The 26,447-nt window shown below is 43.5% G+C and overlaps 1 protein-coding gene across 1 annotated transcript; it reads right to left on the bottom strand.

The window, feature by feature from the left end:
• Positions 1-17,163: 17,163 nt before the first annotated feature.
• On the bottom strand, positions 17,164-25,778 carry GABARAPL1 (GABA type A receptor associated protein like 1). The gene is made up of 4 exons (XM_067695674.1): positions 25,401-25,778; positions 20,753-20,831; positions 19,424-19,542; positions 17,164-18,521 (listed from the first exon to the last, which is right to left on the bottom strand). Exons 1-4 carry the CDS (start codon positions 25,488-25,490, stop codon positions 18,456-18,458), a joined length of 354 nt encoding a protein of 117 aa, XP_067551775.1. The 5' UTR covers positions 25,491-25,778; the 3' UTR covers positions 17,164-18,455.
• Between the last annotated feature and the right edge of the window lie 669 nt (positions 25,779-26,447).

Raw genomic sequence — 26,447 nt, 5'->3', positions numbered from 1 at the left:
ATACCTAACATTTATTGATTGCTTCTAATATTCCCGATACTACTTCAGTGTATCATATATTAGATCATGTACTGCCCCAATAATTCCTACAAAACAGTACTAGTATTGTGATTGTCTTATTAATAAAGAAACTGAGCCCCAGAAAGAATGAGAAATTGTTCCAAAATTGTATGGCTAGTAAGAATTAGAAACGTGATTAAAGTCAAATAGTTTTACTCTAGAGATCATGCGTGTAACTATTATGCTATGCTGATCTCGGAATAACAAATCATATCAAATCAAGTTGTAAGAATATTGCTTCCTTAGAAATAGTCAGGGCTGGGCTTCCCTGGTGGCGCAGTGGTTGAGAGTCCGCCTGCCGATGCAGGGCACACAGGTTCGTGCCTTGGCCCGGGAAGATCCCACATGCCGCGGAGCGGCTGGGCTCGTGAGCCATGGCCACTGAGCCTGCGCGTCCGGAGGCTGTGCTCCGCAGCGGGAGAGGCCACAACAGTGAGAGGCCCACGTACCACAAAAAAAAAAAAAAAAAAGAAAAGAAATAGTCAGGGCTACAGATTTACATCCCCCCACGCCCCGGGTATATCTTTCAGAGAGGAACAAACGAGAAAAATAACTTTCAAGAATGAAATATTATAATAGCTCTTCACAGAGAGTATTTTATACTAATTATTCTCTGGAATACGGAAAAAAGAGATTAATAGAAGTGATGTTTTTCACCTGAGTAGACTCCAGCAAGCTTAAAGAACATAGGTCTCCTTTCATTTTAGTTCTCTTCTACTATGTGATTGTATATTTTTTCTTTTTTTTATCGCATTCAAGTTCTGTTATTACATTTAATAAAGACTTCAATCCATATCAGTGATGATAAATTGATGGCATATATCCTGACAATTTCCATATGGTGCTCTTGGAAGACATACCTCATAATTACAACATTCTTCCTTGCTAAGGCTGGCCTCCACTCTGAATAATTTTCAGCAAGAATATCTGAAAGTCTTTCCCAGCTGCTCCCATCTCATCTACATACCATGCTTCAAATTAAACTTGTATATACAGATCATTGGTGAACTCTTTCAGGAAAAGCAAATAAAAATGTATATGCAAAGTAGTGTATTTGCTAAGACAATGTCTCCTAATGATCTATTACCTCAAAATTTGCTTTCGTAAATCACAGTTTACCCATAACTCATAGTGAAATAGATAATATCTGTGAATGTTCCAAAGCTGATAGAAGACATCAAACTACATATTGACAAAGTATTAGGAACACCAGTAGGGTGAACAAAATAAAAACAAAGTTATATATATCATGTTTAATTGCTGAAAACCAAAGATAAATGAAAGCTGAAAGACAGGCAGTAAAATACAGAATTTACTTTTAAAGAAGAAATTGCTGGGACTTCCCTGGCGGTCCAGTGGTTAAGACTCTGAGTTCCCAGTGCAGGGGGCGTGGTTTCAATCCCTGGTCAGGGAACTAAGTTCCTACATGCCGCATGGCGTGGCCAAAAAGAAGAAAAAAAATAAAATAATAAAGAAGTAATTGACAGCTAATCTATAAAAAGAAAAAGAAAACATAGAAGCCATATAATTACTGAAAGACAATTGTCATACTAAAACTCTATCCCCAGAGGAAAGAGAATTATATGAGAATCATATGAGGATATAATTATATTCCATAGGTGAAATAAAGATAATTTAAGATAGGTAGAGAAAAAAATCGTTAACTTAGGTCTGCACAAAGGATATACTATAATGTTCTTTGGATGTAAGAAAATAATCCCAAATGGAACCGCTAAGATTCAGGATAAAGTGCACTGAAATAGGTAAATGCGGGTGTAAATCTAAATGAATAGTGATTATATAAAACCATAATATTAGTGTCTGTGGTTTAAAATTGCATAAGCTTCAAGCACTGTAAGTGTTGCAATTAAATTAAAAGGGGCATAAGTGGAGTTAAAAGGATCTAAGGCTATTGAAATATACAAGAAGAGGTAAAGCAACTATTTATCTTGGACATTACAAAGTCAAGAATGCATGTTGAAATTTTCAGAATAATCATTAAAATAATAAAATATTAAGTAAGTATGAAGATAATGAAGGAGTTATCTCAGTTAATAGAATGATAATAATTTAATGGGATAATTCTTTTTTAAAAAGATGTTTTTGATGTGGACCATTTTTAAAGTCTTCTTTTTTAAAATTAATTAATTAATCAATTTTATTTTTAGCTGTGTTCAGTCTTCATTGCTGCACGTGGGCTTTCTCTAGTTGTGGTGAGCAGGGCTACTCTTCCTTGTGGTATGCGGGCTTCTCATTGCGGTGGCTTCTCTTTGTTTCAGAGCATGGGCTCTAGGCGCACGGGCTTCAGTAGTTGTAGCACCTAGGCTCAGTAATTGTGATGCATGGGCTCAGCTGCTCCGCGGCTTGTGGGATCTTCCTGGACCAGGGCATGAACCTGTGTCCCCTGCATTGACAAGTGGATTCCTAACCACTGCACCACCAGGGAAGTCCCCATTTTTAAAGTCTTCATTGAATTTGTTACAATATTGCTTCTGTTTTATGTTTTGGGGTTTTGGCCGTGAGGCATGTGGGATCTTATCTCCGCGACCAGGGATCGGCCCGCACCCCCTGCATTGGAAGGTGAAGTCTTAACCACTGAACTGCCAGGGAAGTCCCTTAATAAGAAAATTCTTAATTAATAGATAATACTCCATGAAATCACTGAAGTAGAAGGATTCATATCAGAATCATTCTTAGACAAAGACAATCATTCTGAGGGCTGCAGGAGTTCAAGCAAGAACTTCAGCCTTATCTCCTGGATCCTTTCTGGGTATTGAGGGGCCCAAAAAGTATTGAGGGTGGACATTGGAGTATGAGAATGAATAACTCTAATCTCAAAAATGGAGGGGCTTCCTTGGTGGCGCAGTGGTTGAGAGTCCGCCTGCCAATGCAGGGGACACGGGTTCGTGCCCCGGTCCGGGAAGATCCTACATGCCGCGGAGCGGCTGGGCCCGTGAGCCATGGCCACTGAGCCTGCGCATCCGGAGCCTGTGCTCCGCAACGGGAGAGGCCACAACAGTGAGAGGCCCGCGTACCACAAAAAAAAAAAAAAAAAAAATGGAAGCAGGCTCAAAAGCCTTCAAGTCACCGTATTCTCCTTTTCCTATCAACTACTTTAACTTGCAGGGCAATTTTATTTACCTCTGTCAATTGGTCCTTTTCTTAAAAACTACTTAGGTTCCCTTGACTTCTTCACAGTTCTTACAGATTCATTTATCTCAGATGTATATATATATAGTTTCATAACCCATAATGTATTTTTCTCAACCATTTTCTCTAGAAAAATAGCCATGTGGTTTTGTATGAGAAAGCCACGCTAAGGGGCCTCATCTTCATGTAATCTTGCTTCGCATCTCTTTCAGTCTCAAGTGAAGCCCTAAAATAAATTTACAACATCTTTTTTGCTCTATTTCCTCTCTTGAATATATGTTTCTATAAGAACTAGTTTATTATCCTCCTGTGGAACTGATGGTAGCTGATTCTTCAAACCATTTGAAAGCTGAAGCTTCAAACATATTCATTATCTTAATTTCTATTTTCAATAAATTTTCTGTACCAGGATTTTATAGTCCCCAGATATAATTCCCATGATCACCTTATTACTGACTCTTCTATTTAGGCTAATGCCCGATCATTGTTCCTTCAAAAGAAGGTGTATCTCACCCCAAATTTACTGGACAGAATATGCTCTGCTTCCAAAAGGGAAAGAGTAGCTATGTTCCATGTTGGTGATAGTAACAAATATGGCAGACACTGCAGGTGAAAGCTGAAGGACACTACAGATCCATGTGCACCTGGAGCAGGAGGTAGGAGGGGGAGGCACACAACAGATCATCTAAGGCTCTGAGGAGAAGCGAGGCGTGATTCTCTGGGAAGTAAAGACATTCAACAACAACCATATATATGAGGGAATGAAAAATCTACACAGAGACCCAGGCAAGATGCAAGTTCAAAAAGGCCTGAGAAGACCTTAAGGCTTCATCTCAGGCTAATCCCAAGACTCAAAGTTCAAAACTAATAAATATAGAATTGCCCTGACACAGAGCCAATTTGCAAAGACTGGGAAAGGCAGCTGTTTTACCAAATGCCCAATTTTCAACAACAACTAATCACAAGTCATACAAAGAAACAGGAACATAGAGCTCACTCGAAAGACAAAATGAATCTGCAGAAACTGTCCATGAAGAAGCACAGATATCAGTCGATGTAAACAAACCTTTAAAGCGACTGTTCTCAATATGCTCACGGAGCTAAAGAAAAACACAGACAAAAAAAATTAAAGGAAAACAGGAAAATTATATATGAACAAGATGAGAATTTCAAAAATATAAATAGAAAATATCATAAAAGAACCAAACAGGGCTTCCCTGGTGGCGCAGTGGTTGAGAGTCCGCCTGCCGATGCAGGGGACATGGGATTGTGCCCCGGTCCGGGAGGATCCCACATGCCGTGGAGCGGCTGGGCCCGTGAGCCATGGCCGCTGAGCCTGCGCGTCCGGAGCGTGTGCTCCGCAACGGGAGAGGCCACAACAGTGAGAGGCCCGCGTACCGCAAACAAACAAACAAACAAACAAAAAGACAGACATGCTCATTGCAGCACTATTTACAATAGCCAGGACATGGAAGCAACCTAAATGTCCATCGACAGATGAATGGATAAAGAAGATGTGGCACATATATACAATGGAATATTACTCAGCCATAAAAAGAAACAAGATTGAACTATTTGTAGTGAGGTGGATGGACCTAGAGTCTGTCCTACAGAGTGAAGTAAGTCAGAAAGAGAAAAACAAATACCGTATGCTAACACATATGTATGAAATCTAAAAAAAAGAAAAGAAAAGAAAAAAAAGGGTTCTGAAGAACCTAGGGGCAGGACAGGAATAAAGACGCAAACATAGAGAATGGACCTGAGGACGTGGGGAGGGGGAAGGGTAAGCTGGGATGAAGTGAGAGAGTGGCATGGACTTATATACGCTACCAAATGTAAAATAGATAGCTAGTGGGAAGCAGCCGCATAGCACAGGGAGATCAGCTCGGTGCTTTGTGACCGCCTGGAGGGGTGGGATAGGGAGGGTGGGAGGGAGACGCAAGAGGGAGAGGATATGAGGATATATGTGTACATATAGCTGATTCACTTTGTAATACAGCAGAAACTAACACAACATTGTAAAGCAATTATACTCCAATAAAGATGTTTTAAAAAATCAGTATTTTGCCACGTGTAATGAGTTAATGGTTGTAGTTAACGATCATCAACTGCTGCTAATATTACAAAAATGAAACCCTAAATAATAACTTTCTCTGAATGCAAGTACACAACCCTTATAAAATAGTAGAGTGCTTTTTTTCTCCAAAATAAATCCAATCCGAATCTTATCAAGTATCTATTTCACTATCAATATACAAGAAATAGGAAAAACAAAAGAACATGTCGAACAACAATATAGCATGACATCAGCAAAGCCAGGGCTATAGAAAACCCTAAAGGACAAACAATCCAGTTTTCTCAGCAATATAAACAACAACAACAAAGGTAAAGATGAATCAACAAGTTTCAGAAGCGAATCGCTATTTAATCTTCTTTAAAAATATAAACTAACTGATGATATTAAGAAATTATTGCTGGAAAATGTTTGAAAAAATTCATTTGCCTTACATACGAGCATGCGCACAGCCCTGAAACAGGAAACTGCTTGGTGTAGCTCCCGAAACAGATATAGGACCAGTGTGGTTCAAGATTAATTAGTGAGAGGGCAATTGACATGCGATGGATGAAGTGATGGATGAGGTTGGAGAGATAAGCAGAGGACTACTGTATATATATAATCTCTTTAGATTTGAACGCTATGAACAAATTTAGGTGTGTATTTTGTGGCTGCAGAGGTTTTTAAAAATATTTTGTCTTCTTTTTTAAGGCAATACCAAAATGTAGTTCCATTCTTTTTATCCTTATTTGAAAGCTTAGTCTCCTAAACAAACTAGGAGTAGAGCACGTTTGGAAAAAGATGCTCAAAAGTGGTCGTTTCCCTTTCCTTTTCATGCCTCATCCGCCTTTACCACCTCCGCTTGAGGAAGCTCTTCATTACTTGGTAACATTGAGGCAATGAGATCAAAGTCAGTTCTGAGAGACATTTAAAGGAATTGATAACTAAGGGACTTCCCTGGCGGTCCAGTTGTTAAGACTCTGTGCTTCTAATGCACGGGGTGCAGGTTTAATCTCTGATGGGGGAACTAAGATCCCACATCCTGCACGGTGTGGCCAAAAAATTAAAAAGAAAACTAAAAAAGGAATTGATAATGAATACCTGCTTTTCGGATTGTGATGATGGTCTATCAACAAAACTTCACTTTTTATAGAGGCAAATACTCTCAGAGATATAAAAACTGAGATAAAGCATAAGCATTTTGCTTTTTCCCCCCTTATAAATCTTTACTTGGTCTTCCCTCTACAAAATGAATGAGAGAACAAATCTATGTTATAGATGTTGCATTTCTTACAAATTGAAGATTTGTAGCAACCCTGCATTGAGCAGGCCTATCGCACCATTTTTCCAACAATATTTGGTCACTTCGTGTCTCTGTGTCACATTTTGGTAATTCTCACAGTATTTCAGACTTTCTCATTATTATTATATTTGTGATGGTGATCCGTGAATAGTGATCTTTGATGTTACTACTGCAAGGATTACAAGTCGCTGAAGGCTCAGGTGAGGCGCAGCATTTTTTTACCAATAAATTAAAGTATTTACATTGTTTTAGACAAAATACTATTCCACACTTAATAGATTACAGTAAAGTGCAAACAACTTTTATATGTACTGGGAAACCAAAAAAATTGGTGACACTTTATTGCAATATTCACTTTATTGCTGTGGTTTGGAACGAACCTGGGATATCTCTGGGGTATGCCTGTAATTGCATTCCTGGATATGCATCACTGTTAATTTTTTGAACAGAGGCATATCCGTGTGTCTGAGATAAGAGTGTTAGTATTTATTTAGATTTTGAAGGAGACACTAGAAAGTCAGAATAACAATTTAAAATGTGTAATGCATCTCCCTACTTCGGGAGGTATTAAAAAGTTGACAATCAATGAACAAGATGATCTCATATCTCCATATAGTCCTAAGATTCTGTGGTCTTTGTTTACAGAACGGTGATACACTCTTTTATTAGTGATAAATGGGAAAATGATCATTGCAGCCAGTGGCAATTCAAGCTAATTAAATGGATCTGGCCCGCCACCTTGTGGCCAGAAGTGCAATAACATAATTTTTTCCGGGCTTGCGGGCTGTCTTGCAAGTTGGCTCATCAGCCTTTCACCCAGATCAAAACAGCATCAGAGTCATTGCGGATGGAAGACGGTTGGCTTGTTTTCTTAAAAATGTGCGAGAAGCCTCTTTCTAGAGCTTCCACTCATCTGTAGCAGAAATCTAGTTCATTTAATGGGATTGTCTTAGATTCTGCTGCACTGTAAGGATTAATGGAGAAGGAAATACAGATCTGGCAAGAATTATTCTAGGGCTGTCACTTACTAGGAAAATGAAGCAAATTCAGAAGAAAAGCTACTATTTCCAGAACTGGTACCAATGAGTTTGTTAGACAAAAAGCATCCAATTGAATTGTTCAGAACCCTGGCTGCAGAGATCCCTTGAGGGGTTTGTAAAAAGTAAAGATGCCCAGACCCTCCCCTATGTCCCGATACTGAAGAGGGGCCCCTGGTTGGTATCAGCCGTTTTTAAAAACGCACTACTGATGCCAATGCAACCGGTATTGGAAACACCATGTACCTTAAACCCACTCAGTGAGATGGTTGGTAATTTTAATTCAATGTGGTTATAAAAACCCAGGTTGGGCTTCCCTGGTGGCGCAGTGGTTGAGAGTCCGCCTGCCGATGCAGGGGACACGAGTTCGTGCCCCGGTCTGGGAAGATCCCACATGCCGCGGAGCGGCTGGGGCCGTGAGCCATGGCCGCTGAGCCTGCGCGTCCGGAGCCTGTGCTCCGCAACGGGAGAGGCCACAACAGTGAGAGGCCCGCGTACCGCAAAAAAAACAAAAACAAAAACCCAGGTTATTTTGTTCAAGAATAAACAAACAAACCCCCCTACATAACAGCAGTCATATGCAAATGATAACACACCAACGTTATCCAAATTTTTAAAATAATTAAAAGAAACCCAAAATTCTTCTTGACTAGGCCCCAATAAATCTGCTCTATATCTATATCTATATATCCATCCCTAATGGTAGTCTTCTAGTTTTCATTCCTTTTTAAGCCTAGATACATTTTATTGTGGACCTTATTGTGAATTTCTCTCATCGTTTGGCAAGAATAAACTCTACCTAGTGGTTCTAAAGATTCCATCTGTATACGGAAAACCTTGCTTAAAATGTAGTTTCCCGTGTTTACCTCTCAGAAATTCACATGACTAAGTTTGAAGGAGTGATTAGAAACCTCCCATATTTAGCCACCAATCCAGACGAATCAGATGCTTGTAATTTCATGCATCTCACAGAAATATTGCTTAGTCATACCATGCAACTTGCTGATTCACTGAGGGTGTGGGGTGTGTTTTAGATAAGGAATGTTCAAATATTCTCTACTACAGTGATTTTCAAAGTGTGATCCTTGAACCAGTAGCATCAGTTATCACCTGGAAACATCTTAGAAATTCACATTCCAGCCCCACTCTACACCTCTGGAATCAGAAACTCTAGGAGTGGGGCTCCCAAAACTATTTTAACCAGCCCTCTAGGTGATTCTGATGCAGTCTTAAATTTGAGAATCACTGATCTCCTCCTACCACCCCATCCTCCTTGATGGCTTTTTGATGTAACTTCTCCTTGTTCTGAGAATTTTTTCCTCCCCCTCCTAACACGTTTTCAGGAAGGAACCATGCCCCATGCCTATGTATCAATATAAGGGAAAGTGCATGGGATTTGAAATTACAAGACTTGGATCCCAGCTCTCAATTACTGGGAGTAAAACCATGCATAACTGCTTTCACCCTCTGAGCATATTTCCTCACTAAAAACTGGAAAGGGAACATTTATGCAGGATAAAGAGTCACAGCTGTGCTTGAAACATTAGCTCATTTAATCAACACCCACTGCTACAGCTGGCATTACCACTAATTCATAGATGAGGAAACAGAGAAGGGTGGCCATGATTGTCTAACCCTGATCCATTGGACACAAACCTTGTTTTTTTTGTTTTGTTTTTTTTTGCAGTACACGGGCCTGTCACTGCTGTGGCCTCTCCCATTGCGGAGCACAGGCTCCGAACGCGCAGGCTCAGCGGCCATGGCTCACCGGCCCAGCGGCTCCGCGGCATGTGGGATCCTCCCGAACCGGGGCACGAACCCGTGTCCCCTGCATCGGCAGGCGGACTCTTAACCACTGCGCCACCAGGGAAGCCCTGGACACAAACCTTTTGACAGTGTTTTCTCATCTGCAAAACGTGGATAATGACTCCAAGAGTTTGTTGTGAGGATTAAATAAGACAATGGAGTTGGGAAGGATTTGGAAAAGGTAAACATATGTTTTATGTATTATCTTAGCAGTTTGGTGGGTTGCGTGGAATCAGCATGCCCAAATCTTCAGCTAAGGGAAATCAACAGCTAAAAAATGTAAAGGAGAAACCAGAGGTTCCTTCCAGGTGGCTCCGTGATTTGATAACTTAAGAATTCTCCTTGTCTCAGGCTTCCTAGGTGATCTGGGGTGGAGCCAGGTGCAGCTCTGCCGGTCAAAGGGTGAGAGCAGAGGCCTTGCCAATCAAGGAACACAGAGAGACATCTTTTCCTTTTCTTTCTTTCTTTTTTTTTTTTAGTTTTTATTGGAGTATAGTTGATTTACGATGTTGTGTTAGTTTCATGTGTACAGCAAAGTGAATCAGTTATACGTATACATATATCCACTCTTTAGAGAGATACCTTTTCTGTTTTTTGCCCTGAAGGATGGGCTTAAGCCATCAATACTTACAAAGACCAGTTTTCAATTTTCAGAAGAGCCTTGCTAATGAGAACCCTGTAACTATTTTCAGGAGCTTAAAAAAAAAAAAGCCATCTCTGCCTGCTGCCCTCTCAGCTGAATATCCTGCCACAGTCTGAAGCAGGTGGCTTGGGCCACCAGCCCTGCCTGCTGGAACCACGTCAGCTCTGCCCATCAGGACTGCAGCAGGAGGGACCACTTCCCAGCAAGAAATGCCTGCAGGTGTGTCCCACTAGAAAACGCCAAGCGTCTTCTTCAGTGTTCTCGGAGGAACCACAGCTCAACACAGACCCCTGCCTACAGGGAATGCTACATTTTTTTTTTCTTTTTTCTCCTATTGACTGTTCCCTGATATACTTCTCTTGCCAAATAAGTGGATTTCTAATTGTATGTTTCAAGTAGAAGACAAATGAGTAAAACCTGAAGATAGAACCGTGGTTAGTCGTTTGACTGTTCGTGTTTGTTTGAGGAACAACTTATGAAGAATAAGCGAGAATGAGGTAGGTACTTATATCTTGTAAAAACATATCTCTCTATAATTCTATTTGTTCTGTTTCTCTGGAGAACCTTAACTAATATAGTGAGACAAGTATTCCAGATAAATCTTTGGAAAGTCTTGAGGTTATAAAAATCTTGGTGAGTTTGCGGATCTGAGAGCGCCACTAAAGCTACCGCATGAACAGCAAAGGGCAGAGTGACCCTAGTTGAAGCTGGCTACAGAAGCAAGTAGCAAACAGTGAGGAAGTAACTTACCAATGTATGTTCTCTTCTAGTTGACTTTGAAGGTTTACTTTTGCTCCCAAGGATGCCTCTTCTAGCTACATAAATTTGAGATTTGTATTTAATATGCATGATATGGAAAATGCCCCATCTGCTTTAGTCTTTCTTGCTGTATTGTACTGTATGGTAGGTTTTGTTTTGTTTTGTTTTGTTTTGCGGTACGCGGGCCTCTCACTGCCGTGGCCTCTCCCGTTGCGGAGCACAGGCTCCGGACGCGCAGGCTCAGCGGCCATGGCTCACGGGCCCAGCCTCTCCGCGGCATGTGGGATCCTCCCGGACCGGGGCACGAACCCGTGTCCCCTGCATCGGCAGGCGGACTCGCAACCACTGCACCACCAGGGAAGCCCCAAAGTAATAAAGTTTTGAGCCAGGAGGATGGCCACCTAAGACACAGACTAGATTTCCCCAGCTCCATTTGCAGTAGAAGTGGCCAGGTTACTCAGTTCTGGCCAGTAGAAATCAGTGGCGCTGTCCTTAGCACCTTCAGGGAGCGTTCCTTCAGAGAGCGCGGGGCTGTGTGCTGTCCTCTTCCGGCTCTCTTCCTCCATCGGATTACAGGGAACAGATGGTGCCTCTGACTTTCAGGCTGAAGATTACACCCAATTGATACGGAACAGAGAGGGCAAGAGTAGCCTCAGGAGGCAGAGCCATCATGCCAGACCTGGACATTTTTACACAAGAGCAGAGTAAATGTCCTGTGTAAGCCACTGTTATTTTAGTTTCATGATACTTGTCCTTGTATAATCCGCGCACTGGGGCTACTTCTGGAGAGAGTTCAGTAAACAGGCAGGACAAGAAAGGGGATTCCAGATAGAGAGTGACATAAGGAGAGGACCTGGAGTGTAAAAGTATTTGGTATATTTGTAATCAGCGAGCACAAGCAAATCAGGACAGGGCACCATCACAGAGAGAAACTGAAACACTATAGCTTCAGCCTTTAATCTGATCCAAGCTGCACGTGGAATCCCTGAAAGGCCCCAACCTGCTGTGACCGTGGGGAAGACCCGCACGTGAGGTTTGTGATCAGTCAGTCCTGGGTTTGAATCTCGCTCAGAGTTAGCTATTTGATCTTGGAAAAGTTCCCTTCCTTTCTCCTATTTAGCAAATTGAATTAAAACATTCACCTCAGAGTTTATTTTCCAAGATTAAGTGAGAAAACATTGAGCATCTTGCACAGTGATTTATACTTAATAACTGGGCCGATAAAGGTTTGTTCTCTCCCACCCTTTCTCCTTGAATTTGCCTCCTGGCTCACTTGTGGGTACTTAAGAAGTATGGGTCCTCAAGGGATCTGTCATTTAGGGGTCATAAAATTGACAAAGAAGGCAAACAAAAAAAGACACCTAATTTGCCATTCCAGGACCAGCCTGCTGGGACCACAGGCAGGAGAAAGTGCTTCTGGGCGCTGCAGTCACATGGAGTACAGGACACCCCAGCCGAGGGCATCCTCTCCAGAACGCAGTGTTTCATACAGTTCCTTGGGCTTGGGTGGTATAAAAACTAATGGGCCGGGGGCTTCCCTGGTGGCGGCCCAGTGGTTGAGAGTCCGCCTGCCGATGCAGGGGGAAATGGGTTCGTGCCCCGGTCGGGGAAGATCTCACATGCCGCGGAGCGGCTGGGCCCGTGATCCATGGCCGCTGAGCCTGCGTGTCCGGAGCCTGTGCTCCGCAACGGGAGAGGCCACAGCAGTGAGAGGCCCGCATACTGCAAAAAAACAAAACAAAACAACAACAACAAAAAACTAATGGGCAGGAGTTATATTTGTTAATGTGTGTACAGCATGATGAATATTTGGACATTTTATAGTTGTTTAGCAAAAAATAAGCTTAAAAAAAAGATTCATGTTGCTTCTAACCTGATAAGGCTGAAAAATGTTCCAGCTACTCTGTCCCACATCTAGGTGTTTTTTTTTTACCTGCTGCTGTGGAAAAGGGGAACAGCAAGACCATCTTTGATAATAAACAGCAGCTACTGCCAGCCAGAAATCAATCCTCCAGGAGAGTTTATTAACCAAGAGGAAAAGCGCCCTCTTGGCTGTATTTCCCGTCAGTCTGAAAACGGCTTTTGGAGACACCCTGCTCAACACATGCCGCTTCATTTTCCCTGACTCACGGGCCACGTGATGCGTTTGCCGATGAACGTCCTGTGGTATTGCCAGAGGCTAAAAACACGAAAACCTAGATTATTCCTGCCAGCTAGCCTAAGTCACTGGCATTTTAGTTTTAAATAAGACTTACTAATAGGCAATAATGCTATTTAATGATTTGCAAAGGATTTAGTATTCACAACCTATGATGTAATTATTATATCTGACAGGAAGGAAATTCAGAATTTCCTTTAATACAAAAAATAAACTGGCCCATGTCACCGAGCTGGATAAGTGACAGAGCTGGAGTTCAAGCCCTATGCCCTGCCTCCAAATCTTCTTTCTAGAAAGCTCCAAGGTGTTCCCAAAGTTCCTTGAATGGCCCTTTTGTAACTTGTGCTTTTATGGATAATTGAGTTCTTAATTACCTCAGTCCCTGAGCTGAAACCTTCAATCCTACCAGAAGCTACTATGCTTTCACTATTTTTTGAGCATCAACTCTAGGCCAGGCACTGTTCTGACCAGTTTGTGTAAACCACTGAACAAAATAGAGCTTCTGCCTTTGTGGAGGTTACAGTCTAGTGAGAGCAGGCCATGAACTCGAGAAAACATCAGAAGGTGATAAGTGCTCAGCTAAAAGCAGATCAAGGAGGGAATGAGTGGGAGGGGCGAGTGGGTGGAGTTTGCTGCGAGTGGGTGGAGTCTGTTGAAATATTAGAAGAGGTGCTCTGGGTAGCCTGAGACGGCAGCTAAGCCAAGACCTGAAGGCGGTAGGGAGCCAGTTAGCCAATGTTAGCACCTAAAACATGGCTTATTTTTCCTTTTCTTTGAGTATCAAGCAAAGCAATCACCAAGCTTTGATTGAGTGATGTTGAGGCAACGTTGAGCCCTCTGAGATGTGTAAAAACAGATGTTCTACTCCCCAAACCCAAGCGCTCAGGATCACTTCATGCAAGTTTTAGGTGCTAAATACCTCTGAACAGAAGTCACGAGGCTCTTAAATCAATCCACTGCTATGTTGAAAGCAGAACTGTCAAAACTGATTGGTCCGCACTGTGGAATATGCACCAGGAGTGACTAGGGTCGTCCGTTACTCACTGCTGAAATACGTATGCACCTGCACAGTGGCATGTGGGGACGTCATCTGACTCCTTCTAGGGGTGATCCCTTCCTGTTCCTTCAAACTTTGAAAATAACCTGGTCATCTGTATTTACAAAGTACTAAAGTGCCCTTAACAGTAAGAATGAAAGTAAAAAAAAAAAATATATATATATATATATATATATATATATGGTCCTGTAACACAACAGGGGAAACAGGCTGACATCTTCACAACATCTTACAGCTTTTGGGATGAGGACTCCAATGTTTTTTGTTTAGGCCGTTTGAAGCATGAGAAAACCAAGCTCTGTAGCCCTGAAACATCCACGGGAGGGTACGCCACAGGCTGGAGCTGACCAAACTGCAGGCCCCACGCTGTAACATCCAGGTAAGCAAAGGGGCAGGTGAAGAGTAGGGGGGATAGGAAGGAACTAGTTACTCGGGCGGCAGTAAAGTGACCAACTGGACTCAGAGCCATTCAAGGACAAGTGGACCAGTTTCTGAAAATAACTGGTGGTTTCATGCAGCAAAAACAAAACGAGGATGAATGCTTGGAACTTGGTCAAATTTGTCAGAGTAAAAAATATATCCCGAAGAAAACACAGCTAGAAACAGCTGATTCCAAGTTTTGTATCGAGTAAAAGAGAAGTGGATGGAATCAGTTTATCAACTAGTTTATTTTTCAGAAATGACTTGTTATCGCAGTTGACTTGGGGCTGTATCCACGGGCAAGTGTACACGTGCCGTCCCAGCCCACATACAGAATCTCAAAATCACACCACACCCATCATACTGGGTGGTTACCGACAGATGCGATGTATTGATAGAACTGCGTGCTTAATACACGCAACAGGGTCACGGCAACTTGCAATAACTGACAATAGTGTGTCCAAAGGGTGAATGCACCAGGGCAGAGCCTGGGCACCAGCCACTCCGGAGAGTGCTTTTACACCACCACGGCAGGGCACCCCCTGGAGGTGTGCAAGGCAGTGCCCCCGTCTGCCTAATCACCTCTATTCACGATTTAACCATTTGTTTTGTTCTTCTGCAATCCTAACTTCTGATTTCACAATATGGTCCGTGAACTTTTTTTTTTTAAAGTACACAGTGCTTTAAAGGAAGAAAACAACTCTGCATTGGGGAAGAAAATAGAATGAAGCAGAACAATCTACCATTCAGGAATGGCCTTCTTCTTCTGGTCTCTACGCACCCTGCGCTGGGACAGGCTGCACTGGGATGGATGGTGGGACTAAGCTTCCCTTTTTACGCTAAGTATAAAGAGCGTGACCATACAACATTGTGTCCACTGGGGGACTTGTGACAGTGCAATAGGGAACCATTAATAAACCAATCAGGACAGGAAGCACCAATCTAGACTGTCCTTGGCAAACCCAGATGTATACTTATCCTACAGCTATATCTGAGATCTTGCTACCAAAATATATAGTAAAAGTTAAGGATTCACTCAACTCTGCCGTTGATGTCATACTGGCCTCCAAGGGAAGAATGGACTTATGTGACACACCATTCAAGATTGGTCCCCAGGAACATGCATCACGGTGTCAGTCCATCTTACGTGAGACCCAGTTAACGAAAGGACATTTCCTAACCTGCTTTTAGTTCAAGATGACTCACAATGGACTGAAGGTGCTAAGAAGCTTTAAAGCTTGGCCAGCAGGGAACAGGGAAATGATGCTGAGATACTGATGTGCAGGAAAGAGCATCATATCCAACTGAGAACAATGAAATATCCAGCCTGCCTTTGTCTCCGAACTTAGCTGTTTAAACTTTATGCAGGTACCTAGGTCAGAGGGCTGGTCTAATACGGTAGGTAATGTCCCATCCAAGGATAAACTTTTTCTACCAGGAAAATCTAGAGATAAGTAGGACCAAAATAAGCAAAGGCCTGCTGGGGGAGGCACGGCCTCTAAATTCAAGGCCCTTCTCTGGTTTAGCAATGGCCTACAGTCTCCCGCGCCACTGCTTCCAATGCGTATGGAGGACGGGAGATCTGCCATGTGTTTTTCTTTTAAACATTTATCCAATCTCATTCCTAGGTAGTGTGGGCAAGTCTTTAGTGTCAAGTTCATTATCTTAATTCCAGTAATAGCTTCCATTTGGCTTTATCAGAAACACCCCAATACCTGCCAGTAGTGACAGGTGTCCATTTCCAATGCCTTGACGTCAACGTGAAAATTCCTTAGAACTTTCTGTACTTCCTGCATGTGGTCTTTGCTGGGCTTGGTCTTCTCCTACCCTTCCTCTCAGTCCTAACTTAACTCTCAGCCAGCACACTGGGCATGATTTGGGCTTGGTGGTGGGTGGAATCCTGCCATGGATCCCTTATGACCATCTGCTTCTTTTCTGCTGACTCTTATATTTCCATAAAACTCTACAGAGGTAGACAGTACGTGGGGATATAGCCCTGCAAGAGATTAAAGATTAGAAATGGATAGAAGTTCTTTCAGAAAGGGATTTGTACTAATCTGTTTTTCATTGTCTCTGAACTGGCACCCCACCGCCTACCTACATATCGGTTCCTGAATGAAGACTCCCTAAGGTCGGAGGGCATCAAGCTTGTTCTGACCCCAGGAGCCTTAAGGAGGCGCCATTTGTCGCCGTGGGAGATAGGGGCCTCTTATTGACCAAGACGTGAAAAGAACAGGTTGGGTTAGGACTTACAGCAAAACCAGGTACCAGAGCAACGCCTCTGCAACCTCAGCGTGCAGCAGTCACGAGGAGCCGGTTAATTTAAAATGCAGCTGCCTACGCTGAGGGGCTGAGTCAGCCAAATCTGCGCAAGGCCTAGACATCTGCATCTTAACAAGCACCCCCCCCCATCCGCCCCCAATCTTCTAACGCAGGCAGTCTTCCACCTTCAGCTCTGAGGAACACGTAAAGCGGTGACAAGGCATTCATCTGCGGAGGAGAAAATCACCCACGTTGCACCGACACCCTGGGCACGCTGCCCCGCCTCCATTCACCTTTGGACGGTGACTCCTGGGCAGTGACGGGCAGGGTACACGTCTGGCCACGCGTGGGCACCCAGCCGACAGCCACCCCAACTCTAAGTTTTCTGCTTGGAGTCCACACGCCGTCTATTCTAAAACGTACTAAATAGAAGCGACATTTCTGAACTCACGGCAGGTTTTTACGCAATTCTTTTATTTCCTCGGCCTGACAGCAGAAACTTCATGATACAAGAGCCTGCAGCTGACAGAACTGACACACGGATTTCCACCACGGGAAGGACCCTTTTCATTAGCGGAGATGAACTGAAGTGTCCCATCTGAGTGCAATTCCCGCTTCCCACTCCCACCCACATCATAACCCCTAAAGTGAAAACGATCAGAATCAGATAGAATCCCCAGGAACTACTAAAAGTCACCCTCTCAAATGTTTCTATCTAGCAGCTGTGGTAAGTGAAAACCCAAGGAGGGAAGCAGCTGGCCCTCACTGGGCATTTCCGTGCGTGTGAGAGTGAAGGGCAGCAGCCCGGGAGCAAGAATTCTGCATGAGCGGGGGCTGTGGACAATCCATCTTACCTCACACCCGCCCCTTCCATACGTAACTCATCTTTGTCCCCATCCATGGAGTGAAGTTTGGGAAATGCCAGATGAGGGGTTTTAGCCTATCACTGGAAATGGCGGAGGCTCATTCAAGGCCAAGGTAGGTGTGGGGAAAAGGGGCACCAAAGAGCAAAGCAGGTTAGGCAGAGATGCTCAATACTTTGTCAGTTCCAGTTTAATGCTATCAAGACTCTCTTGGCAATCCTGACATCCCTCACGCCTGGCCTCTATTTTCCAGCAGAAGGAGAGCTCCATCTAAGTGTCTGGGTCTGACGTCTACTGCCACCACTGGGGTGGGTACTGTGATGCCTGTGAGATGACAATGGGATGCGGGAGGAGATGTGGAGGTAGGAGAGGTCAGGGGTCACAATGCTTCAATTACAATGGGTCTCTTTTGGTCCCCAGGAATGGTCCACTACCAGTGATCCTAGAACATTCCCATCCCCTTTCCCTACATGTCTTGTGCAAATGTCAAATATAGAATCTCTGCCCAAAGAGAAGGAGAGCGGAAAGTTACGGGTGGTCCACGATCTCTGGCCCCAACTTGCCCACCCCCGATTCTTCTATGGAAATCCCACGAAAGTTAATTCGCAGCAGTGTTGTGAGACTAGAGCATCCTCATTTTTCTATGAAGCCAAAAAACAGCTCTGTCCTGACATGCTTTCTCCCTGGGCCGAGAAAGCAGCAAAAAATATCAATTGAGCATGTGAAAATATGGTGATGGTGTGTGCAGTGTAGTGTTTCCAGATGTCTTCACCTTCTGTCTCCTCCACAGGGGGAGACCTCCCCGCCTCTCTCCCCAAGCCCCACACACGCCCCTCCCCCTGCCCCGAGTCCGGGTGCTCCCATCGGCCGGCTTCCGCCACTCACTTCCCGTAGACACTCTCGTCACTGTAGGCCACGTACAGAAAATAGTCTTCCTCGTGGTTGTCCTAGGGGAAGAGGTAAGACGACGGTTTAGAAAACATAGTCACATTCATCATCCCTAGGATTCAGAGCCTCACACAACTCTGTAAGGTAGGCAGAGGAGGTACCATCAGTCCCCATTGAAAAGAGCATCGAAGAAGCAGCAGAAGTGGCTGGGATTCAACTCTGAACTCTGAGTTCACAAAAACCTTCGTGGAGAACACCATACACACCAGGGATACAAACATGACCCCTAAAAGGCTCACTCTGGCAAGGGGAACACAGATCCAATGTAACTATAGGTACTGGAATAAAAACTAATAGAGAATGTATGCTGTGGAATAAAAATGAGAGGTTATTAGAAAAGTTTGTGCAAGTCACTAATGGGACACAAAAAGAAGGCAGTATTGTGTGAAACCCTTTAAGGAATAATAATGCAGTAACAATCTTAGGTGATATAGCACGATAAAGTCCTTTATTATAGTTTTCTCATCAGATTCTGACAGTTTACCAATTAAACCAAATAAAAACACTCAAGCTATTCCCTCCAACTGAGTTTATCTGTGAAGACAAATGAATCCATTTACAGACTGCCGTAATTTTAAATTTCATTTTATCTGGAATTTTTGCAGTCAGAAACCACTTCCTGCTGTTTCAATAAAGACGATCCAATGTTAAAACACTACAGCAAGGCAAAACTAAAAAGAGAATTCAAAGGGACTGAATCTAGTGGGCTGCTCACTCCGTAAGGGACAAGTGGCATCTGATCTCCCAGAGCCTGACACGGCCTCATGAAAGGAACCTGATAAACAACACCTCCTGCCCCACTTCCCAGGTATGTTGGTAACACACCTGGGATGTTGATAACACACCTGGGACAAAAGCTAGAGAAGGCCAGACTGCACAGTATTGTCACCAGGACCATTACCTCATACAGCTGGCCCATGGTCGCGCTAGTGGGAGGGATGGTGTTGTTGACAAAGAAGAATAAGGCGTCTTCGGGTCTCAGGTGGATCCTCTTCCGGATTAAGAAGTAGAACTGGCCAACTAGATGAAGGAAGGTTTTAGAAAAGGAAGGAAAGGAGGAAGAAAATGAGAGGTTAGCAGAACGGTAAGATCCAGAAAAAAAATCCTACTGCACCTGTTTCCAAAAGTACCAGACTTACGTATCACCTGAGCAGAGCCCAATACCGTCCTACAGCGTTAGGAATAAAAAGTGACACTCAGAGAAGCCTGCATATTTCTTGACATGCCATCGAGGAGTTTAATTCCTCAATCCTTCCCCACTTTACTCAATTTCAGACCTAATGTTAGCATATCCACTCAAGGCCTGAGGACACCTCTGAGGGAATACAACGTGTCTCCAGACTGAAACACTCCCATCATTGTCTAAATTGGACTTGAAACACACTTCCAGGGAATTCCCCGGCAGTCCAGTGGTTAGGACTCTGGCCCTTTCACTGCCAGGGCCCGGGTTTGATCCCTGGTCGGGGAAATAAGATCCTGCAAGCCACGTGGTGCAGCCAAAAAGAAGAAGAAAAAAACAAAAAGAAAGAAAGAAACACACTTCCCACTCCCACCTAAGACAAACTTGTGACGGGAAGCGGTCTAATAGACTGCAGTAATCTCAGCACAATTAGTCACCCCAATGTTGGGGCAATGAGTGGGGTTCCATGCGTTACCCTTCACTGAGCACACTGGAAGATTTCTAGAAGGCTGATATGCAAATCGAATAACTCTGGAGCAAACACATCTACAAAATCTTTCCAAGTGCCTCCTGGATGCACTGGTTACTCCATTAAGAATCAACGTGAAGAATGAATGTATCCTATCCAAACAGTATCTACAAGATGTATTAACAAAAAACTGTAGCTTGAGACAAGGTGTTCAGCTGAGAATCTCTAAAATGTGATTCTCCCAATAAACTAGTCTGGTTTTCCTTCTGGAGTAAATTGGTATCACAATAACAAAGCTGAATTTTAAGCGGTTTAAATAATGGACGTCGGATCTCTTCTTTCAAGCTTTCGTACTTTGCTGCATCTAAATCAAACAAAGCACTACCATGGGAAACGCTTAAGGAAATGGGTGATGGGAAAGAACTATGACATCACCGTTGCTGAATCACCTAACTCTCAGGAGAATCCCACTCACTCTCTTCAGTTCTACTTCCTCTCAATCCCACAGTCGCACGCACACAGGAAGGACTGGGAATGCTTTCCCATGGGAGGAAGTTGTCCGGGGAGGGAAGGAGCATTACCAGTGAGGTCAGAGGGCACTAGGTACTTCCTCTTGTCCAGATCAGGCACCCTGGCCTTGGGAGCCTTCTCCACGATCACCTGGGAGGAGAAGTAGAAAGTGGGGATAAAAACTGCAGAATCCAACCTAGTATTTTCCCCTCTACATCCTACAGTTGCCCTATCTGAAGTGAGTTTGTCTGGGGCCGATACAGCTCTTCCATTTCTTATTCCCCCTTCCCCCTTCCAAAATGTATGAGAAAATGGACTTTCGTAATAAGGTTATGGTTTTATTACTGCAATAACAAGAGGATGAGGAGGGCATGTTATGAAAAGTAAAGATTTTAAAACCTTGATTTTAATTACGAATTACCTGTAAGGTATACTATAGGATATATACTTTCTGGTATTTAGTTAAAGCACCAAGAAGATTGTTTGAATTTTCTCAGATGGTCCTGAGTACCTATTAGTTTTATTCTTTCATATAAATGCTATTTATTAAAGGTACAGATAATGTGGTTCAAATTTTATACTTTATCAAAATTTTTGAGAACAGAAAAAAATATATTCAAGACACTATTAACTGAAAAAAAAGTATTAAAACAGTACTTATATTCTTTAATATGATGTCAGTACAATAACTAACCCATTAGTCAATACTGATTATCTGTTAGGATTTTAAGAGATTTTTCAATGTCTGCATTAAATATTTCTATAATATTTCAAGTTTTAGAAAGATCATATATGGCTGTAACGAAAAGAAAAAAAGATATGTAAAATTTAAAGACTCTTTATACATGAAGATTTATAAAATAGAAAATATCTTATAAATAAATTTTTAATATTAATTTAAATATACTTAAATATAAATATTATATAAATATATTTACTATTTATATATTATATGATATAATATTTAATTTCATTTAAAAATATTTAAAATCTATTGTAAAACCATCAGCTTTAGATTTTTAGTTTAGAAAATATAATCACTCTAGGCAGAAGATATGGGAAGTACAGAAAATTTAAAGAAATAGAAATATACACTGGACAAGTATCCCTAGTAGCTTGTGACCTTCAACAGGTCACTTAACCTCTCTGAGCTTCAGCATTCCAACAAGTAAATGGAAGACGATAACTTTCAAACACATCTTTTACAGAGGCATGGAACTGATACAATGAACTTGAATAATCCATAACATTTTAAGTGGAAAGGCTTTGTAAATTACAAAGATCTAAACATAAGGATTGATTTGGAGAAATCTGAAGCTTTTACATTTAAGGGGAGAGAATAACAAGTGAAAAACCTACTGATTTTTGCACAGAAAAAGAATCCTGCACCTGGAAGACCAGAAGGACGTGATCACACTTAACAATAAAAATAAATCCAGTTGCAAAATAAATGAGTCACAGGTACAAAATGTCTAGTGTGAGGAATATAATAATAACTAAGTAATATGGTGACATACCATAACTAACTAGACTTATCACGGTGATCATTTTGAAATGTATAGAAAAAAATCACTACGTTGTGTAACAGGAATTAACACAGTGTTGTAGGTCAATTACACTTTGAGAGTAAATCCTAAGAGTTCTCATCACAAAAAACAAAATTTTTTTTCTACTTCTTTAATTTTTTATCTGTGTATGAGATTATGGATATTCACTCAACTTACTGTGATCATCATTCCATGAGGTATGTAAGTCAAATCATTATGCTGTACACTTTAAACTTATACAGTGCCATATGTCAATTATATCTCCATAAAACCGGAAGAAAAAATAAATAAATAAAAATCAAAACTGCAGCAGTGATATGTGAGTCAGAAATTAAAAGAAAAAGTAGGAAGAGCACAGGAAGAGACCAGTGATGGCGCAACAATGAGGATGGACAGGAGGCCGCAGGCACATAAAATCAAAGGGAAGGAGGCTGCCTTGTGTCACGCAGGAGCTCTGAGATGACGTGGCAGCTCCAGCCCGGATTAATAAGACATGGAAACCATGTGGAGGGAGCAGAAAAAGAGAGCGACAAAGCCAAGTGCAACTGTGACATCGGGAAGAGAGGGTTGGATGTGGAGGAAAAGGAGGGGAGAAGGAATCATTAAGGCCTTCGCTTACCAGAAAATATTCAAGTTCCCAGGAACCCTTCAGTTACAGTGGGCCCTGGGCCTAGATGCTTTGCCTGTTTGGGTCTCAGTTTTCCTCCTCTGTGAAATGTGACTAATACTCCATAGGGCTGCTCATGAATTTCAAAAAACAGGCAATCTCTTCCTAACAGTTTCCTGCTATGTTGCAGGTTTTCAATACACTGTAGCTAGAAAGGTGACTTCAAAATCCCATGAAACTCTGTCTCAAGGCCCAAGCACGCCTATTCTTTTGGGTGGCAGCTACAGATGTGCTCAGGCTACACTCAAGTCACGTAAGCAGTCAGGGCACGCGACTGCTTTAATGACACCAATGGTCTAGGGGGAACGGGCTTTAGAAATCATTTAGTCTAACCCTCTTCTCCGTGAACACAACACTTGAGCACAGCAAGATTCAGGGCTCTGCCCAGAACTTGCACCAAATCTCAGGATTCAGAGGGTAGAGATCCTTTTGCAGCACAACTAGAAAGAAGGCCACAGGCTGAGCACCTAAGGAGCAGCTAGAGGCTGACCACTGGTTAAAACCTAACTGGAGGAATCATGAGATCTAAGTGAGAGTCATAATGGCTTACAAACTATCACAGAAGTAAAACATTTAACACCAAACAATGAGCAGAACAAAAATAGGGGGGATTAGCTGAACTATTCTGGGTGAATGCATGTAAATGACTGAAATGGAAAAGACTGTTTTGAGGAAACGTATGAGAATTTTAACTAGATTTAGGAACAGGTACAATTCTGAGTTTGTGACTTATACGGAGCTTCCTGGAACAGAGCCTCATACTTAGCGTTCTGAATAAACGGTAGTCATTTTGCCGACTGGGATGCCGTTCTGGCATCCTACTACCATCTGTGAACTCTCGAAGGCAGCAACAGGTGACTTCTCTATTTCCAATACCTAACGGTGCGAGGCACACACTGCACACTTAAATAATTCTGTTGAACAGAACTGCATTAGAGATTGAGAAACAACATGACATGGAGGGCCCAACAGCCAGGGTCAGAATCCCAGCTCTGCCACACAGCAGCCAGGTGAAACCTTTCAGGAAGTTACTTCAGTTCTCTGTGCCTCAGATCCTGCCTCTGTAGAATGGGATTATAACGGTGTGAGGACTAAGTGAATGAATATAGACAGGGAACTGAGAATACTCCCAGGTACATGGTAAGTTATCAATCAAAGTTAGTTGTCACTTTCAAATATTACTATAAGAGAGTAGGAATGGGTATCACCAAGATTTGGGGGAAACTTTTAAAGCAGTCATGCAAGGTCCACAGACCAAGCAAGCAATCTGTCACGAATCCGTCAGTGGGTAATAGGGCTAGCTCTCCTTTTTAGCTGAAAACCCTTTTGTATGTAATTCCTGGGGAATGGAACAGCCCTAATATCTCCTCTACCCTTATAGGAAAAGGACTGCAAGGGGTTTATACGACCCAGGTCGCTTTTGGCAGCTGTAAGAACACCAAAGTTAGATGAGGTTTGGAAAGGAATTCAAGAGTACCTCTCACCATCAGATAATGGCAATTCCTTTACCTGCAAATTATCTGTAATATTTATCCGAATGCCCCTGCCCGAAGATAAAGGGTCTTCGGGTCCTTAGGGTCTCTAGTCCCCCATCGCCAAAGCTCACTGACTGTTCCCTCCACCACACTTTAAAGCCTTCTGCCTTCCCATCCGGCTGCGTAGCCCACAGTAGAGAAAAACCAGGCAGGAGGCGGGGGAGGGGGAGAGGGGGAAAGCGCCCGGATGCAGCAAGATACCTTACTATTTCTTCCCTCCTCACTGCCTGCACTAGTTTTACATTACGTACGCCAGAGTCCAAAAACCCGAGAGAAAAAAGGTCTCAGTCCTTCCTTATTGTGTCCAGGTACAATGTGTTCAGAATAAATACCGGAGGAAGGCTGGCTACAGCCCCACACGCCCCGGAGCCAAGAATGATGAGGCAACTGCGCGGAGAACGTGACCTTGTTTTCTGGGCCAGGCCTGTCTTGGGGCGCCCCCCATCCCCCCACGCCCGCTCCCTAACCCTCAGAGACAAAAATAAAGGATCCACTGGCTTCCGAACATTTCCCTCCCAAACCCAAGGCTATAAGGGCCAAAGTCAACTTGATTAACGGAGACCCACCTAAGGAGAAAACTGATGGGAGCAAATCCACCGCATCTGTTATTCCCAGAACAATTTCCATGCAGTCTTAAGGGCAGCAAATGAGTAGTCCCAACCTAATCATTCTCGCGCAAAAAGGCCCACATTTGGAGTACATCCCAGCTCACACATCCTCTGAATACTGCTGAGTCACTCAAACGTAGGCTCCGCTCTAAAACTGCGGTCAGCTCTAAAGATGGGGACGGGCCCTGGGGATACGGGTTTTAAAGGGTCCGCAGTGCAAACGTTCCTTCCACTGGCTCTCTCCGTAGTGAAGGGCGTCCAGGTTAAGTACTTTTAGGGACCACCTTTCTGTGCCTCTGGCAGCCATCACGACTCCGCCGCCCCCCCCCCATTCCCTCCTCCCCCTCCCCCTCCACACTCACAGGGACCCGGTCCGGATATTTCTTCCGGATCTTTTCTCCTTCCTTTTTCCGATACTCAAAGGGATGGTCCTCCTTATACTGGAACTTCATGATGGACCGCAGGGTTTCTAAGATCCCCGGACGGGGCCTGCCTCCCTCGCGCACGAAGGCGTCTCTCCCGTCTTGATTCCCTCGGAACAAATTGCAATGTGTCTCAGACCCGCTTCAGAAAGGCCAGTCCCCGTCGCACTGCGGCTCCGCAGAGCTTTCAGATGGGGTCTCGGGGGCCCCCAGTCCAGAGGCACGGGAGGCCCAGGTAAAGAATTCCCGGAGGCTTTTCCCGAGACTCGGGAGCACAAAAACAACACGGCGGCGCGTTGGTCCTGTGACGTCACGAAGCCCCGCCCCAGGCCCGCCCCCCGCGACCCGTGGTCCGCGGGATGGGGGTGGGCAGGAGCTCTGTCCATTTCGGTGTTTTCTCATTCCATCTAAACTTTCCCTGCATAGAGTTCACTGGGACCACGAGCAATTTTCACCTCTTATTTTATGGTGACTGTGACATTAAAGGTGTTTTTCAAACAAAAAAAATGTTCTAATAATGTCTTCTTCCCTCTCCTTCGCAGTTTCTTGGTTGGGCCCCAAAACAAATACAGATGGCGAAAATCCAGCTTTTTTCAGCCTGTTGGGATCTGGAGTCTGGGAACAGATGGGATGGGGGTCCTGGCATTCCTTTGGCCCGTGCAGAGGTGCCCCGTGCTTGCCTTTCGCCCTTCGCTCGTTGGATTGCACTCGCCCGGCGCCTTCGGTGCTAGGCTGGCTGCCTCCGACCGTGACCCCTCCTTCACCACGTTGGCGTCATGTTGTTTAGGTCCTGGCCGCAGGCTGCTCCTAGAGCAGCAGCACAAACAGAGCATGACTAAGGGGTTTGAAGAGACGTATAAGGTGAAGGGCAAGAGGTGTAATCAAGGTCCAGAGAAGTGATGTCAGTCCCGACTACTAAGGGCTTCACACACATTCAGATATAGAAATGATTTACTTTCTCTTCTCTTAACCCAGAAGTAGGATCTG

The sequence above is a fragment of the Pseudorca crassidens genome, chromosome 11, assembly GCF_039906515.1.
Source record: "Pseudorca crassidens isolate mPseCra1 chromosome 11, mPseCra1.hap1, whole genome shotgun sequence".
In the NCBI taxonomy this organism is placed as follows: Eukaryota; Metazoa; Chordata; class Mammalia; order Artiodactyla; family Delphinidae; genus Pseudorca; species Pseudorca crassidens.
This window is presented reverse-complemented; position numbering and strand designations above follow the sequence as displayed.